This window comes from Tasmannia lanceolata, unplaced genomic scaffold (genome assembly GCF_043159265.1).
Source record: "Tasmannia lanceolata isolate RefF3 unplaced genomic scaffold, GAP_Taslan_0.1 ptg000011l, whole genome shotgun sequence".
Taxonomy (NCBI): domain Eukaryota; kingdom Viridiplantae; phylum Streptophyta; class Magnoliopsida; order Canellales; family Winteraceae; genus Tasmannia; species Tasmannia lanceolata.
Genome location: NW_027518688.1, coordinates 24,915,547 through 24,934,276, shown reverse-complemented (window position 1 = coordinate 24,934,276; position 18,730 = coordinate 24,915,547). Strand labels below are relative to the sequence as shown.

Genomic DNA, 18,730 nt, shown 5'->3' with positions numbered 1-18,730 from the left:
AAGGATGGAGTGTTGTCTTCTTGTTGTCTTTTCTTGTCATGTTGTCATCTCCAGGCTGATGTACCCGAGGGGGAGTGTTGTTGGCGGTTCCCTTTATGTTCTTCGCCGTTCTTGTTGTTGTCTGGTTGGTGGTTGTTCTTCCTCGTCTGTCTTGTTTCTTTCGTTGATGTCGTTTTCCATTCTGGGTGTTTGGTTTCCTCTTCGCATTGTTCGTTGTTCCTTCTTCGTGTTCTTGGTCGGTTCCTTCTACACATGTGTGTAGTTCTCTTGCATAGTTCTACGCATTCATCGTGGTTTGCGTTCCAATCCACTTCTCATTGTTCGGCTATATGCTCGGTCGTTAACGTGGCTTTCGGCCTTGTCTCTTCAGGCAGCGTGCTGTCCGTCGTCCGCCTTGTCTCTCCAGACGATGGTGTTCCCCTGTCGTTGGTTGGTTATCTCTTCAGGTGACGTATTGTCCGCCATCAGCCTTGTCTTTCCAGACGATGGTGTCCCCCATCGTTGGTTGGTTATCTCACCTTTCCGGTGGTTCTTCTTCTTCTATTGGCATTGCGTTGCTCAGCTGATGTCTCTGCTCGTGGTACTTCGCCGTTGTTTGTCGTGCGTACCTTTGGTGTGCCTATTTTGTTCGAGGATCATTGTTGTTTTTCTTGCCGAGACGCTTCTATTCGATCGTTGATCTCGCTCTTCACCGTTGCTCTGATTCAGGGGGAGGCCCTGATGTGATCGCTCTCGTCGTAGTGCCGGTTCAGGGGTAGCCGCCATTCTTCTTATGGTTGTTGATCTCGCCGTTGTATTCATGGTGGATGTTGTCTTCTTTTTATTATGTTTTTATTATGTATTCACCACACTAGCAGCTTGAGGGGGAATGTTGTACCAAGCTGGCTGTGCGTATGAGATTATTGCTTTTTTTGTTGTATGAGTATTTTAACTGTTGTTGTAGTTTTCTTTGTAGCAAGCTGGAGTTTCATAGTATATACACTTCAGCTTGAAGGGGAGTGTTGTAGGGTAGTTTAGTCATTACATGTATTGTGAGGGGTATTGTAGTCTTTACACATATGTTGCACTAGTTGGGCCTATATATACACACCATATTACATGGGAGCTCCTTAGTGGAGTGATGCAGGACAATACCAAAATAAGGGAAAAATCCTACACTCCTAATGGGATTAAAGGCTATAGGAACTCTTAGGGTTGAATCTAAAGGCCGGAGGCACCTACGAGAACCACTAAGGCTGATTTATTGTGAATTTATTTTGCGGACATTAGCTGTATCAAGGCTTAAAACAGCAATAAGAGATGGAAAAATAACAATTAGCAATTAAATAAACCTTGCACAATGTACTCTGCAGTTAGAAGACCTTTCGGGTAACTAGTTAAGGGCAAAATTAGGCTAAAACAAGACCTTTTGGGTAACTAGTTAAGGGCAAAATTAGGCTAAAACAGGGTTTTAGGTGTGAGACCCAGTAAAATAATTAAAACAATTCCAAAAACGTATGAATTAAACCTTATTTTGATGAGAAATCAGCAATAATCCAATGAAAAACGGTAATAAATTTCTGCACCAACAAAACGGGTTCAAATCGGTCCAATTTAGGCCAAAAGGGTATTTTGGTCATTTGGACAGATCTGTAATTTTGAGATTTAGGGCTGGTGGTTCGTAGGTTATGATCGAAAAGATCAAAAGAAAACCAATTTCTGGCCTAGGGTTCAGTTTTGATGGTCATTGCACCATCAATTTCCAAGAAAATGTGTTCTAGGCTTAGAAGCAGGAATCGTGCACATGGGTGCCGCTCCCATGTGAGAACCGCGATTCCGCGCTCCTCACTAAGGATCGGCTAAGGATCGTGCCCCCAAATTCTCAGAAAATAAAAGAAACACATAAATGATAAAAAAAGAAAAGAAAAGAAACACAGAGAGAAAAAGAACATAGATTATGAAAGATTTTTCAAAAAAAAAATATAGAAACAATAACTAATAACAAAAGATGTGGATGATCTGTGAAGAATCTAACCTGATGGATGTCAAAATCTCTGATTTTTTAAGATGTTTTGCAGGCTAACAGATGTTTTGCTCCAAAACATAGATTGCACAAAGGCGATTTCGCCCCGCTGCATGCGAAAAGCCCTTCCATTTCTCGCCTCTTCCCAACAGCGTTAATGGCGTCGGCCTTTTAGCTTAGGGTTTTTTTATTCTTTCATTTTTTACTTTTCCTAAAAGGCCAGCTAAATGTCTAATAATAACATTTTACCCTCTACAGGAATGAAGAATAGAAATTTCTAGAAAAGGGTGTTTTGGTAAAAACAAAAAGCCCCCTCGTTGAAATTGTTTTTTGGAACTTTGTATACTGGAATGTCTTAAAAGTTTGGAAAGGAAAAATAAAGTTTGCAAAGTTTTTATGAATTTTTTTTTATTGCGTGGCTGTTTGGGATGCAGGAATATCTATGGAAAAGTTTAGAACAGAAATACTATTCTTTAATTCTTTGATTGGGAAATGATATATTAGCCCCTTTTTTACTTGGAACTCCATTAATTTTGCACAGTGTATTTATGACTACACTTTTGCACTAGAGGGGGTTGTCCCTAATAAAAAAGGGGGCGAATATGTCACTTCCCATCTTGATTTCCCAATATCTTTTCTCTTTAAGAATGATATTTGGCACTCCATTAATTTGATAAGGGCACTCATTATTTTTTTTAAACATGCTTAATAATAATGTATTAAAGGCAATTGAGAATTACTAAAGTAAATGAATCTCATCTATTATTATAATCTCAGCCATCCACTTTTGTGTGAATGACTGAGAGTAGTCTAACTTAAAAACCAATTTTCTTATCACAGCCATTCTTAACCTTTACAAAGAAAATATTACAGAGGCGCTCCCAACCTTAGATTCTTCTAGACCCCCATACTCCCCCGCTCCCGCCCCCGCTTCGTGCTTCTAAGGTTCTAGGGTTGAAAAGGGTGCGAATTTTCAATTGGCTGCAAAAGGGGTTTAAAGCTATGGATCTTGGATACTTTGACTGAGGTTTAGTCCCAAATAAAGTCCTTCAAAATTTCAAGATGAGATCTCAAACGATGTAGGAGATATTTGGATTTTGGGTTTTGTATTTTATGATTCAAGAACACAAAAAATTGAAGAACTAATGATTTACTTGTTTATGGCTGATTTGAGAGGAAAATAGAAGTGAGAAAATGAGAGGGGATTGAGAAGAATAGCTCCAAGCCACCAAGAGGAGAAGAGAAGAAGAAGTCCAAGACACAATAGCTCTCACAAAAGAACGTCAATTCTATTTAATATTCAAAAGTCCTTTATATTGCTTTCATAAGATGTATTTATAAGAAAGGAAACCCTAGAAGATAACTTAAAACCTAATTAACTAATCTCAACCATTCATCTAATCCAAAGTAAACTAAGTTAAAAACATACCTAAAATAGTAATCCCGTAATAGACCTTATACCACTTCCTTAAAACACTCATAACTTACTCAAATCACTTCCAAACCATGTGATCTTGGGCCCATTAGATAGGTAATTGAAAAACCTTTCTAATAATACAAAAAACACACCAAACAGATGAGATTTGTTATCTAAAAAGTAGGCTACAAATAAAATGACGAAAATAGAAGATAAATAATTAAAAAAGAAGACGACGCCCATGTATGTGGCCCATGCTAGAGTCTCCACCATCAGTCTCGTGCACGTCTACGTCTGCGCTTGTAAACCTTGAATTCACGCCCATTGTTGATGTCCCCATTATGGAGACTACCCATCTCTCCATTCCTCTTCTTCGTCTCTTACCTTACTCTCCGTTTCTAACAATGTAGTTTAATCAAGCCCATTGGACTCCAAAACCCATGGGACAAAGGCTCAAAGGCCCAAGGGCTTAAAGCCTAGAGTCCTAGAGTTTAAAAAAAATATATCAATTCAATGTATGTATGTATATGTATATGTGTGTCACACACACACACACATGTATGTATGTAAAGACTTAGGGCTAAACATTTTATGTCACTATGAATGAAAAGAAGCTTTGCTTTGAAATATCATCTAGTATTTCTCTTTAATGGGTTTTGGGTATGATGCTCTAATCCAACTAAAGGTGTGATGTCTTGGAACATCTTTCTTTTCTTTTTCTATCTGGAGGTAATATCTACTTCTTTCTCTTCTTCTCTTTTTGAAAGGTGACTTCTTTCTCTTCTTACTGTCAAAAAAATTAAATTTCATCTGTAACTGTGTTTTTACAATTCAAAAGTTCTCGTGGATAGTCTGGTCTTACTATTATCATTGTGAAGATCATTTTGAGCGGATTCGATCGTAAATTGGATGGGCGGTTTAGGTTAACCTCAACCATCAAATTTATGGATTAGGTTGATCTCAAGAACCAACAATCGGATTGGACTGATTTCAACTTGATTTGACAAGATCAATCGTAATTCTCAATTTCAAGGCCTATAGAATGGCTATATCTGATCGATTTGTAGAAAGTTCACCTAAACACTAATTTAACCTCACTTTGATGGAGTTTTACATAAATTAATGTCAATTTGGCTTTCTTTTATAAGTTATGCATCATATTTTGATATCAGAGCAACCAGAACTAGTATTGGATATTAGTTTTTATCAAGAATTAGGACCTTCCCTATTGGTCCTACATCAATTGTTTTCTGAGCTTTGTGAACGTTGGTAAATTAATTGAATCCCTACTCATTTTGTTGCTTTGTTTGCCTTGTTAAATGAAACTTTTTTGGTGCCCCAAGTAACACTTTATTTTGACCAGCAGTTGTTGAAACTGATTCTTTACTTAAAAAAGAAGCGGTAACTCTTGCTGAGGCTTTGAGAAGTGCAAATAATGCTGTCTTGTTGGCCATTAATGCTGTTTCTGTTCTCACATCTGTAAGTCAGCTGGCCTTGTATTTTCTAACTCTCAGATCTTGTAAGCACTTTATATAACTTTGTTATAGTTTTGAAATTTGCAGGATATGCACGCAAAATTCCTTGATGCACCACATGATACATTTAAGGAAGTCAATGTTCCAGAAGTTCTAACTGTAAGTTTGTCACCGCATTCTACTTTATTTGATTGAATTATTACCAATGTCAATCTCATTACATTGGAAAGTCAGAGCTTTTCTCTCCCTGTTAGTATATTCATGTTTTAAAAGCAATCCACTTCCACGACTATCATTAGCCATCTTTTTATATCTACAATGACATTCAACCTTGTCTTTTTATAGAATTCCCTCTAGATGTTGAAAGGTGTCCTGAAATATCATTTCTTGATCAAACATTACACCTTTCCTTGCTTTCATTATGTTGTCTATGTGTTTCTTTCTTCCTGATGGCATATCCGTCATTGTACTATTCGAAGACTAACAATATTATTTACAGCTGTTGGAAATCCACAGAGAAGCAAAAGTTGGATTTGGAGCTGCTAACAACATCAAATTGTCAATTGCTCGAGCTGTCTTCGATTGTCCTTTCTTTAGTGGTGGTGTGAAGGTACAGTTTTCTGTTCTTAATGATGCTATCATATTTTTTTCGTCATAAAGGTTTACCTTCATACTGTTCTCTACTTATGTTTTAATTATCTGCAAACTGTTTGCTTAGATTACAAATTTATACTGGAAGGAAAAAAAGCCACTAGTTTTTCTTGATCATATCCTGAAACCGATTTAAATTTACTTGTGCATGATTCGGAGCATGTTCCTATTAACCAAGATCATGATTTTAAATTTCGGCCGAAATACCGAAATTTCGGTTGGAACCGACACTGAAACCACCTAAATCCGAAATTTCGGCAAGAATCCAAAATTTTGGGAAAATGTAAATTTTTAATTTTTTTCCAAAATGTCGGCCAAAATTACCGAAATTTCTGTAATTTCGGCCAGAACTTCGGTTTCGGCTATGTCCGAAACCGAAACCAAAATTTAAAACCTTGACCAAGATTATCAAGGTGTATATATGGTGGAACTATAAGAGGTGGTTACGGCAGCTGACAAGAACTGTGAAAATGTGCACTACACACATTTAGTGACACATGCACTAATTGGTGGTTACTTATTAGTAGTAAGACTATGTAGGAATGCATCTTTTACATAATAGTATTAGCACAATGATATATTATTTATTGAAGATACATTACAATGAATTATTTTTCTACATAAATATTACCTTTCGTCTTACTACGTGTATGTGCTTTTTATACTGAAAATCCCCTGCTAACAAGCTCACATTATTTTATGTGCAATTTCATAGTGTTCTTGTCGTTCAGATTTGAGAGGAAAAAATTACTCTGAAACCGGGTTGGACAATGTATTCTCACCTGTCAAACCATTACTACCTCATTACTACTGCCAGCAAACATTTCAGAAGACACTGCCAACTAGGGGTGTAAATGGATATTCGGAAATTCGATTACCGTCCGCATCCGAATCCGTTTAAAGTGAATATTATCCGAATCCGTTTCAAGCGGATATTATCCGAATCCGTTTATGAGATATCCGGCTCATAGCGGATGCGAATCTGGTAAATGGTATATCCGATCCGTTTAACATCCGAATCCGAGAAGTAAATGATTTTTATTTATTATTAATAATATCATTAATATTTATTTTTAGTAATGGCACACTATATTTTGTTTCTAAAAGAAAAGTGAATTTTCTTTTTAGGAAAAAAAAAAAAACAAAAATAGCCCAAATCCATTTAATCATATACAAAAAAAAGAAGGAAAAACCCAAAGACCACTACCAACACTATCATCCATCCCCACCGCCTCCCTCTCTCTCTCTGCCTTTGTTTTAAAAGGAAGAAGAGGATCTCATATGTTTTAGGGTTTGAGAGTTAATTTTGTGAAGAGAATGTAGAGGTCTAGTTTTAGGGTTTGGAAAATTCATTCGAGTAAGAAGGAGAAAAAATATAAAGTGCTGCAATAAAATGTTCGAATTTACCGGATAAACGGATACGGATAATATCCGAATTCGAACAATATCCGGCGGATACGAATTCGGTAATAAATATTAAATATCCGTAGAATCCGAATCCGAATCCGAATTCGGATAGTGTATATTGTAATCGAATTCGGATATAGCCATATCCGCTCCGAATTCGATCCGTTTACACCCCTACTGCCAACGAAAGAAAAGAAAGGAACACGACTAAGCAAACAAAAAAGCAGAGAAAGGAGTAGAAGCAAGAAAAGTAGGGGAACCTCGAAAAAGAAAAAGCCAGAAAATAAACTTGTCAAAGCTTGATTTTTGAATGTGGGTCACAGGGCTTTGCAATTTTTCTCTTTGAGTTAATTTTGACGTAAAACAATTTTCTCATGTCATTTATTGGGGGAAACAACGGACGCTCATCTCAACTCAACTCAACTAAGCCTTTGTCCCAAACTAGTTGGGGTCGGCTAATGGATCCTTCAGAAAATTTTCATGAAGAAGGTGAAAGAGTCTACCTGGCTCAAATTGACAAGGTCTAATCCTGACACTAGTTGGGTTCGTCTACATGGATCATTTATTGGGGGAAGCAACGGACATTCATACCCACCCAACATTGGAAAGTGGAAAAGAAAAGGGTTGTTATACATAATCGAGCTTTGCCGATCTCTTTGGTCTGTAAGACGTGAAAGTGATCAAGAAATGTGGATCTTACCATCTTGTGAAAGAAGCTAAGGAGTGCCCTCGTTAGCCAAGGGCAGGGAATATCCTCTTGTGGGAGGGATGTCAGGGATCTAGTCCCATTGAGTGTAACAAATTTCAATCTGTCTCAGCTGACTTGACTGTCACAAAAGAAAAAAGGAACCTATGAAAAAGTGCGTCTCTTGTCCCACTTCTGTTACAAGCATGTGCAACATAGATACTACAGAGATGACTTTATTATCTTAAGCAAAAGAGAACTTGGCTAGTTCTTTCCCAACGAACATTTCACTGGATGTTAGGCCATTGCTTTTACTTAGTGCTCAAGCATAATTTTGGTCCTTGTGGAAGCATCAAAGATACCTCATCTCATTTGAATATAGCTGACCACACCGACATCGTCACCTAGTGGTGTAAAAAAAGGTGAGCTGAGGACTGATGGGCCAAGGACTTCTTTGCCGCTTTATTCTTCATGGTGCATCTATTCGCAAGTCTAAACTTCTCTTTTAGCATGTCACACGAGCTCAACATGCCCGTTATTGCCATTCAACAAAACACTTGTACTGAAGGTGGAGCTGAAGCTCCCCATACAGCAGGAGGAGAGAATAGGCTGGTAGCACATCACAAGCTTTAAGGGGGGAGTTCACTGAAAATCTACCTTGAGGCTAGGGGTTCAACTCGGGTCGGGTTGAGTTCGGGTTGGGTTCGGATTGGCTTTTCCCAACCCGAGTCGGGTTCGTGTTTGGCAACCCGACCCGAGTGAAACCCGACAATTTTTATAATTTTTTATTTTTTAAAGCTTAAAACTAAGGTTGGGTTCGGGTTGGAAAAATGGGTTCCTCGGGTCGGGCCGGGATTGGGTTTGAAAAATGAGTTTGTCAGGTCGGGTCGGCCTCAACCCGACCCAACCGGACCCGAGTTGCACCCCTACGTGAGGCTTGTATGTCCAAATTCTCCTATCACACCCAAACGGGAAACTTACAAACACAACTTCTAACAAACGAAGCCAAAGAAGCTTGAACTTATATTTGATATTCCTGCTAGAAACGCACTATGAAACCACCCTTTTCCCATAAAAGAATATTCAAGGAGTGTAAGATGACATATGACAATTGATTTGCAAGATCAAGGTGGACATCATCCAAAAGGTTATGTGAGAAAGGAATTTTGGAGCCTATGTGAGTGACATCATTAGAAATCAAGAATCATTTTTTTTCGTTGATATTAACTAGTTAGACTCCGTTACGACAAGGTGCTCTCAAACTCAACATGGATGGAGTTCTTGTAGCAACTTGGGATCAACTGACATTGGTAGTTTTTTTTTTTTTTTTTTTTTGGTATTGCTTTGGATGTGGTTGTTAAGGTATTATCTTGTCCAATTGGTGTGCTCGAAGGAAGCAGGGCAATTTCAAGGTAGATATGGAAAGGTCTCTGTGGGTGGAGAGTGATTCATTTGACATAATCGTTTGGGCATCAAGAGCTAGTTCGAGGATATGGCGTTTAGTGAATGACATTAGTGAAGTGTTACATTTATGTAGAGGAGACATTGGTTGTATTTTTCATAATGCTTTGGGTGTGGCCATTAAGGTATACTCTGGTCCATTTGGTGTTAAAGACTCAAAGGAAGCTGGGCAATTTCAAGGTAAACTTTGGCAGGGTCTTTGTTGGTGACTTGGTGGAGGGTGATTCCTTTGACGTAATCATTTGGGTGTCAAGAGCTAGTTTGAGGAGATGACATTTAGTGATTGGCGGTATTGAAGTGTTAGATTTGTGTAGAGATTTATCCCCTCTCCTCTCTCAAGAATGTCCCAAGAAGCGCTAATGAGGGGTGGATTCTCTTGCTAGGGAGGGTCGTTGATAGGATGAGCTTGGCATTAGCAAAGAATTACCCCTTTTGTTGCCATTTCTCTCTCTCTCTCTCTCTCTTTTTGTAGTTGTTTTTACGTTTTCATTTATCCTCTTTATCTTCCTTTCCTTTCCTTTCGTGGGTCGTGTCAGCCTCTAGATGTATTTTCTTTTTCTTGTTAATTGACATTTTTTTTATTCTCATCTTCTTATGAAATAAAGATATGAGAATGCATGGAACGATACCTAATCATGTATCCTCCAAAAAAAACCAATACCCTATCGGACCTGCCCACCTAAAAACAGATACCTTTATAAAATGTAACATGAGGCACAAAGTTGACCTCAAATCCCCTGAACCTAAACCCTAGAAGGCGATCTACATTCTCATCGCCCCACCCCTACGCTATGTTTATCAAGGTTGATCTTGCACCAAAGAGACACTCTTTCTTCACCAACGTCCAAAACTATTTACCAAGCAAGGCCATACTCCTATCCTCTGTGATTGCCTGTGTCAAGTCCACAATTATTCTTGGGTTTACAAACCTCCAACAAAAATGGGATCATTTATTTCTTTCCCTTCTTTCATCCTTCCCAAAGGAAATCCCTTTGATGCCTCTTTGATCTTTTGGAAAAGACATTAAAAAGACTGGTGAATTACATGAAAAACTTTTGAGTATTGTTATCTCCTGTGCACTGGTAGATAGCTTCTCTTCTAAATGGCTAACTTTTCCTCCACTCTTTCAACAACCAGAGCCCATAGAGCCTTTGGGGGAGCCTACTCAATAGGAAGGGCAAGATAAGAAATCGTAAGATTTCTAGTTCTACACCCCCAAAACTCTACAATCTCCAAATTTTACCACCTCAAATCAACTTATAGTCCTTTGAAGATTTCTCATGTGATTCATTCATTCTCTTTGCTAGAAATTAAAATATTATATACAGTATGTAGATGAGTATGGAGGAAAGATATCTATTAGCTTTCCATGGATACAACACCCCTTACCAGTACCATCAAAAGTTACCCTTTTATATCTCCTATGATATGAAGTTGTAACACTGTTAGATAGGAACCTCAGTCTTCTAGAACTCCTTAGACCTGTTTGCTTGTACATTTTTTAAATTCTGTAATTGCTCTCAAATATATCTTTCATTCATATCTCTAAACTAGTGTGTATCACAATTCTCAGCCCTCTTACCTATGAACACATGCAGACACTTGTAACAGAGGTTGAAACTTCAAGAGAAATCAAACGTTTAGCTCACCTCCTTCCATGGAGTCATGTGCCCAATGCTCAATACCTTATTTCATCTGTTTATGCACTAGCTGAATGCATGTGCATGTGCCTGTGCCTAATTACCTATGTCTGCATGCTAGAAGGGTGGCCTACCGCCTTCTATGTCTATTGAAAGGTTGCCAAATTTGATACCATGTTATCGGACCAAATTTTATGGGATGCTAAATCTTATTTATAGTACCAAGAAGGAAAATATAAGTGCTCATATGGTAAATATAACTTACAAATGACCGCACATTACTTTCTTCTAGCAGATTATATATATGAAATGCTCTATGCTTGGTTTCTCTATTGGTGCATGTATGCTTTGTTTGTGGTGGGTGTCAACATCATTCTTCTCTTGGGCCATTACTCACTCTAAAAAAAGCTTTGGCATTTGAGTATATATATATATATATATGAGGAAACTGTTGGTGAGCTCAATCACATGAGTCCCACATTTTACTTGTTTTTAACATGAAAATGGCTTATTTTGAATTCACATGGACTACATATTTTTTGTCAGCACACAATAAACACTTAGATTTTACATTTTGCTTGGCTGTTTGTAGATGAGCTGCCCCTGCTAATGGCATTTGTTGATGTACAGGACTTGAATGGGATGATCATCTGCACCTTTGCAAGTGCAAATCTAATGGACAGTAGTGATCTACATTCCTTCATTCATGCCTTTCGTCAGAGCACAGAATGCACAAAAGAAATAATCCTTTCCAGAATTCATGAACCTGATTTGGAGCCAAATTTAATAGTAACAACAATTCTAGTCGTAGGGTAAGAAATTCTTATTAAAACTCTAAATAATCTTAACTTAGAGCCTATTTAGCAATTGGTCAGTGATGGCATTGTGCTATTCTTATTTTATTGTTATTATTATTATATTTTTTGAAGAGGAATTGTGCTATTGTTATTTATCTTTCTTTATGGATTAAACCCTTTTTCATTAAGTTATTATGACCTAACCCTTTTCTATAACTCATTCATGTGAATTGGTTGTGTGATGTCCAATGATTTCATGGACACCATTAGCATGGTTGGGCTATGAATGCATGCTATTGTTATGTCCCCCTAGTAAGGTAGGTTTCATTGTAATTATTTACTTTGCTTTCCCTTTACCCTTTCTTGAGGTCAATTCTTAATACAAGAGGAATGCATTACTTTTTATACTCCCATTGTCAATCATTGACCCACCCGTGTCGACTCCCTTTTACCTTGTCTTAGTTCTCGTTCAAATCCGAGCTTGCCCCTTCCAAGTCATTCAAAACTCCTTTGACTCGCCCGAGTAAATGAAAAATTGACCTCATCAATCATTTACTCTCTCAAGTTGAGTTCCTTTTACCATGGCCAATTTCTCATCTGAGTCCAATTTTTGAACCACTAACTTATTCTCTTTCCTATAGCCTATAGGTCATTCATATGAATTGGTCATGTCACGTTTAATGTCTTCTTTAACACTATTATGTTTCATTATGAATGTATGTTATAGTTTCATTCAAAACCTCCATTGGTAAACTCATATATCCATTAAGCCCCACCTACGTGTAAATTCTATAAAAGTTTGCAACTCAGGAACATCCAAGGATGGATGTTCATTGTTTTTTATTGCTGTTCGAAGTTTCATCTGCTGGATTTCAGAGATGAACATTCTTCCTGGCTGCAGATATCACTATTTATCGCTACTATATTTATCAAATCTTACAATAGTATGTGGTAATCTTTTTACTTGACTGCAAATTGTTTGCCTATGCATTGAATGTGGACTTGGTTGAACAGTCTTTGAAATCAATAATTTTTTGTGGCTGCTAGATGTAATGGACAAAGTGTTCCTCAGAAGAAGAGCTTTTTGTCTGGTCTAGCTCTGCGCTTCCCTTTTGTATTCTCTTTTTGGGGTGGAGATGATCCAGAAGCTAAAGACCATCCGTCAACTCAGTCCATTGTAGATCCATGTCCTTCAGAAGAGGTCTTGAGCGCATCAGATCATGTTAACGCCCTGGGTTTAAATCCCTCAGATGGTGCCGATCAAAGTCTTGATGTGTACTCTGAAGAAATGGAAACATTGTTTAGCAACAATTATGATGAAATCCATGATTTGGGGTACTTTTCGTTGGCTACTTCTTGCTTACCCTTAAGAGAATCTTCCATCGTCTGATGGAATGTGAAAATCTGTGTTAGACCTTGTATCATTCTATTGTTGCAGGAAGTCTAATGGCGAAGGTAAAAGAATTGGATTCGAATTCTCAGAGGCCAGTCATGAGTCGGTTTCCTCTGCTTCTCATCAAGGTGTGTATACCATGTGGGCTGGTTCTTTCTGTCACGTATCATTGAACCTAATAATTTGGTGGAAATGTTATCAGCACAACTATATTTTGATATTTGCACAAACCCAGCTATCCTTTCTTCTTTAATTGGCTCGTGAGAGCTTTTTTGGGAAATGTAATAACCTTTTGACAGCTCTTTAAACATCAAAAGACAAGTGGTTGTGCAATTTTTAGAGGGTTAATCCTAACCCTCTAACATTTAGATCGGAGGGTTAGGATCAACCTATGGAAATAATTTTTGGGGCACAACCTATTTAGGCTGTGGCCCATCTAATGGATGGTTTGGATAATCTTATGGTGCGGGCCATACCGTACTTTTGATAAAGTGAGGAGTGCCCTAATCAAAATACAATAGTGCTGATAACATTTCTCATATCAAAATATGGTTGTGCTGATATCATTTCCATAATTTGGAAGTTTTAATTTTTCCAATTAATGTATGTTGATGGATTTACTGATGCCTTATGATCTAACCGTTAACTGTTGAGAATCTTCTTTTATTTCATTTTTCATCAATGATGGTGAAGAAGATTGTTGTGTTGTACAGGAGAACCTTCTTTTGAAAGGGAGTCACTCAATAGCTGGAATTTCGGGCCAGGATTCGATATTGCACAGAAATGGGCCAAAGAACGGGCAACTGCATTTGGAGCTACAGCCAAGATGGATAAGATAAATGCTTACACACTTCCAGTTGGTGTAAAATTTTCTCGGCAGTCCACGGTTGGTCCTCAGTTGTCAAATCTTCCACAGTCTGCTGAGCAAAACACTTTGGATGATACAACTGGAGAGTACACGGGTGGTCGAAATATGCCATCTTGGGATGCATTGGATATTTACAGTGCGGCATCCACACTTTTAAAGAGGAGACACGTGGATGTATCTAGGAAACAAGGATTGCTTTCTGTCCGTGCAGCATCCATGCTGGTAAAGTTCTTTTTTTTTTTCCAATGACTTTTGACAACACATGTGATACATTCATCATAATAGAATTTCCACTTAGACGGTGGTCATGGTAGTAGTGGAAATTGGCCCAGGCAGATTGAACATTCTTGGGGCACCAGACCAATTTGTATTAATTAGGAACTTTCCTCAAATCATCTCACCCAAAAGTTGGGTAAAAATTCCAAACTTGTTATCGAAAGGAAAACACGTCCAACCAGAAAAATGAAGAAAAATAAGTAGAAAGAAAAAAAATAAAAGATAAGTCAACTAGTTATTGACATTTAATTGTTGAAAACTTGAAATAAATGACCATAGACTAGTGGCTGTCGACCAACTATTATCTACTGCAGATTTCGGTATAGGCTTTGCCTTACTTGTTTCATGTGCATTGTGATCTTCTGTGAATGCCTAACATGAAGAGGACCTGACTTCTAACTTGACATGTTGTTCGAAGAGGATATGCACTTTGGGAATTGAAAGATATCTCAAAGCTATTTTAGTAAGAAAAGAAGATAGCCATCTGTTTTCTATGTATAATACCACTAGGATTTGAGTAGTGTTTTTCAAAGCCATTTTTCAAAAGATTACATTATTAATTATAATCTTATAATCTTTTTTAAGTTTCTTAGAAGACTAAACTGCCCTCATATTGTCCCTCTCAAAATTATATTATGTTTAGTCAATCAAAGCTATATAGGAGTCAAATCACTCATTAGTGTGATTGTTCCTTGTTTCTTCTTTTTCCTCTACTTCATATCTTTGGCTTCCCATTGGTTATTAGCTTATATTTTTGGTGTTGATTCTTAGCATAATTGTGCTAATTTTTTTTTTTTTTTTTTTGAAAGATGACAATTTTATTGATACTAATTTTGTTCTATTTAGTTTACTTAAATAAATTGGTTAATAGTTTTTTTGAAGACTCTGCTCAACCTTGCTTATAGATGTTAAGAATCATAGCATTTGTAAGAACCTAGCCTACCTTGTATTCATATCTTCTCTCTATCCACCATTTCCGGAATCTGAAGTTCCTCCTATATTCTGATTGTTTATGTTGATTGTCGAGTTCAACCTATTTTTTTCTTTGAAAAATATGCTTTTCTATGGATGTTTTCAGAAAAATTTGCTGAACCAGAATATGTTATTAGCCAGCTTTTAAATTTAATAATTATCGAAGACAATGGTTAATTCTTTTAGTTCCTTTCGCTTACACACTGGCTGCACAAGCACGCGAGCAAATTTACATGCTAATTTAAAATTCTTTACAGGAAGCTGAAAGAGATTCACATAAAAAGTGGAGCCCTACGATGGAGATGCAATACAGAGGAGGAATTTATAGGGGGCGTTGCCAAGGTGGTCTTCCAGAAGGAAAGGTATTTTACAATTGCAACAAAACTCCCCGCACCAATCTTCCAGAAGGAAAGGTATTTTACAATTGCAACAAAACTCCCCGCACCAATCATCGACTCTCCTGAATCGTCTCCCTTTTACCTTGGCCGAGTCCGCAGTTTGCCGTACCAAGTCAATCAAAAGTTCAAAACTCTTTTGACTCTCCCAAGTCATGACTGCATCAACCAAGTACTCGGTTGCTTTAACTGAGTATTCGGCCTTGCTGGGCCGAGTTGAATAGGATTTGTGTTGTCCATGTTTTGGCTCGCATCCTCATTTTTAAACAATGATCGCAACAATAAATGGTTTACATCCCTTTTCATAAGACAAGTACATTACATATCTTTTGGGCACCACAAGTAGAACCAATTACTCTTCCACTGATATGCCGGTCCTTATTATACTTTTGCTGCAGGGTCGCCTAACTCTTGCAGATGGAAGCTTTTATGATGGCATGTGGCGTTATGGTAAGAGATCAGGTTTGGGTGCATTCTACTACAGTAATGGGGATGTATTCCAAGGATCATGGAGGGACGACCTAATGCACGGAAAGGTATGCGTTACTCTATTAGATGTGTATGAGGTACTTAATTGACTAGCACTTCTGGTTCTAAGTCTTCCAACAAGTGTGCATCCACATTTGGTCTTCTTGTTTACTTAACGAATCTTGCCATTCAAAAGAAGAAGAAGAAAACATATCTTGTTAATTTTATCTTCTGGATGTCTCTAATGATAAAATACCCGAAGTTGCTAGTAACTGTGTGTTTGTGCTGTTTGCATATTTCTAAGGTCTAGTAATGTCATGCCAATTTCCCTCTTGAGATTTGGAAAGTCCATATACACACATTTCCTAGCTGGCCTTGTACCTTTATGCAACAGAAAGTCATGATTATTTGCACTTAATCTGTTAACAAAGAATCCTGATGCACAAGTGAAAAGTATCTAATTACATTGCCTCACAATTATTTCTCGTGAGATGTTTCAATAGCAAACATAAATGGTACATATTCAACCATTGAAAAATGACAATTAATCTCCAATAATTTATATGCTACACTCGTAAAGGCACTAATGTTTGTTACAGGGAAGCAGGGATCACGATTCCCCAGTCTTGATTCGGAATCGGGAATCGAGACGATTCCCCAAAAAATGGGAATCCTGATTCGGAATCGTGGGAAACGCGATTCCCACTCTATGGGAAACGCGATTCCCACAAATGTTTCCTATCTACCCTCCTTGTCTCTTGGTAGTCCTCTTCTCTTCTTGGTGGACCTCCTCTTCCTCTTCTAAGTATTTACATGTAAAGCCATTTGAGTAAATGTGATGGAGATCGACGTCCCTTGCGCGTTTATTCTCGGCGGGGCTGCCCTTGAGGAGCCCTGTAGAGATCTTTTTATTGTTATTTGTGCCCCTTAGGGATCTTTTTGTTATTTTTAGTGTTAGTAGGGGTATTTGAGGGCATATTTGATTTATTAGGGTTATTTTAGTCTTTAGGGTGTTTTAGTTTTTTAGAAACTCTTAATTAAGCAGGTTTCTTTCTTTTATGGTTTGTTAATTGCCTATTTATAGGCAAAGCTACAACTCTTTTGTTTAACTTTGATGATTAATTGAATTGAGTTCTTTTCAGCAGGGGGGAAATGATGGAGATCGACATCCCTTGCGCGTTTATTCTCGGCGGGGCCGCCCTCGAGGAGCCCCGTAGAGATCTTTTTATTGTTATTTGTGCCCCTTAGGGATCTTTTTGTTATTTTTAGTGTTATTAGGGTTATTTTGGGGCATATTTGATTTATTAGGGTTATTTTAGTCTTTAGGGTGTTTTAGTTTCTTAGAAACTCTTAATTAAGCAAGTTTCTTTCTTTTATAGTTTGTTAATTGCCTATTTATAGGCAAAGCTGCAACTCTTTTGTTTACCTTCGATGATTAATTGAATTGAGTTAAGCTTTGAGTGCTTCTTCCTCCCTAATTTCTTCTTCTCCTCCCTAACTTCTTCTCTTTTTCTTCTAATTCTTCTTCTTTCTTCTTCTTCTAATTTCTCCTCCCTGCCTACATCAAAATGTCTTTACTATTTTTCTTGTCCATTTAGTTAAGATTTACATGTAAATAAGGGAATACCCTCCATTTGTAAACAATATTCAGTGTTTGAGCATTAGATATCTATTATTTTAATTAAAAACTCTTTAGTGAACCTCACATGAAAGTATCATGTAGGGTTGGTTCTATTTTCACACGGGGGATCGTTGGTTCGCCAACTTCTGGAAGGGAAAGGCCAATGGTGAAGGGAGATTCTATTCGAAGTTTGGCAATATCTTTTTTGGCAACTTTCAAGATGGTTGGCGCCATGGCGAAAGCCTTTGTATAGATGTTGACGGAACAAGGTATGTTCATACAATTGACTAAGCTCTTTTTATTTTGTGTGTGAGCACGCTTATACGTGCATATCTCTGTGAGATCTATCTTTTATACCATTCGATGATGGCTATGTCACAAATATCTCCGATATTTGCAAAATATAGCAATTTTATCGCTACATTCTCATAAAACGACAAGATCCCGATATTTTAAAAAATATAGTGATATTTTCATTTTAATTATTTACCGCAATAATATTGCGATAATATCACGATATTTTTTATTTTTTCTTAAATAATATATTTTTAAGTTATTTTATTTTATCATTTTTTCAAGATATAAACCTTAAAAAATATATATATATAGAGAGAGAGAGAGAGAGAGAGGAAAGTGGTGGTGAGCTTAAGCTCACCAAACTTATGGTGAGCTTAAGCGCCCCAATCACATGGGTCCCACATTTTCTGTGGTGATCCAAACCATTCATTTGCAAGGCCCTATCATAGATAGGGTGTGTACCAAAAATCAGCTCCATAGGATCATCCTAACCCCTCCATTTGTGGAGGACAAAAATGGGCAGATTTGTGGACAAATAATGTCTGTCCATTTTGGCCTCCACAAATGGATGGGTTAGGATGATCCTATGGAGCTGATTTTTGGTACACACCCCATCTATGTAAGGGCCTTTCAAATGAATGCTTTGGATCATCCTAACAAAGTAGGCCCCAATGTGATTGGGCGCTTAAGCTCACCAACACTTTCCTCATATATATATATATATATATATATATATATATATATATATATATAGAGAGAGAGAGAGAGAGAGAGAGAGAGAGAGAGAGAGAACATTTCCTACACACTTGTGTAGGTAAGTTACCTACACACTACCTTAAAATACAGTGGGGGCCCACATTGTTTGGGTGTAACTCGTGTTCGACTTTTGGGAACTTTTACCATAA

General features: G+C 37.5%; 1 protein-coding gene across 2 annotated transcripts in view; it reads left to right on the top strand.

Moving 5' to 3' along the window:
• Nucleotides 1-18,730, top strand: part of ARC3 (GTP binding protein) — a 35,430-nt gene that overhangs the window by 15,823 nt on the left and 877 nt on the right. The window contains exons 6-15 of one of the 2 annotated variants that reach the window (XM_077390875.1): nucleotides 4,786-4,898; nucleotides 4,982-5,053; nucleotides 5,394-5,504; nucleotides 11,369-11,550; nucleotides 12,583-12,870; nucleotides 12,974-13,056; nucleotides 13,642-14,018; nucleotides 15,302-15,457; nucleotides 15,838-15,975; nucleotides 17,631-17,797. In XM_077390875.1, coding sequence (XP_077246990.1) covers nucleotides 4,786-4,898; nucleotides 4,982-5,053; nucleotides 5,394-5,504; nucleotides 11,369-11,550; nucleotides 12,583-12,870; nucleotides 12,974-13,056; nucleotides 13,642-14,018; nucleotides 15,302-15,457; nucleotides 15,838-15,975; nucleotides 17,631-17,797 — 1,687 coding nt within the window. The remainder of the gene's footprint in view (nucleotides 1-4,785; nucleotides 4,899-4,981; nucleotides 5,054-5,393; nucleotides 5,505-11,368; nucleotides 11,551-12,582; nucleotides 12,871-12,973; nucleotides 13,057-13,641; nucleotides 14,019-15,301; nucleotides 15,458-15,837; nucleotides 15,976-17,630; nucleotides 17,798-18,730) is intronic. The other variant, XM_077390876.1, reaches the window with a different exon arrangement.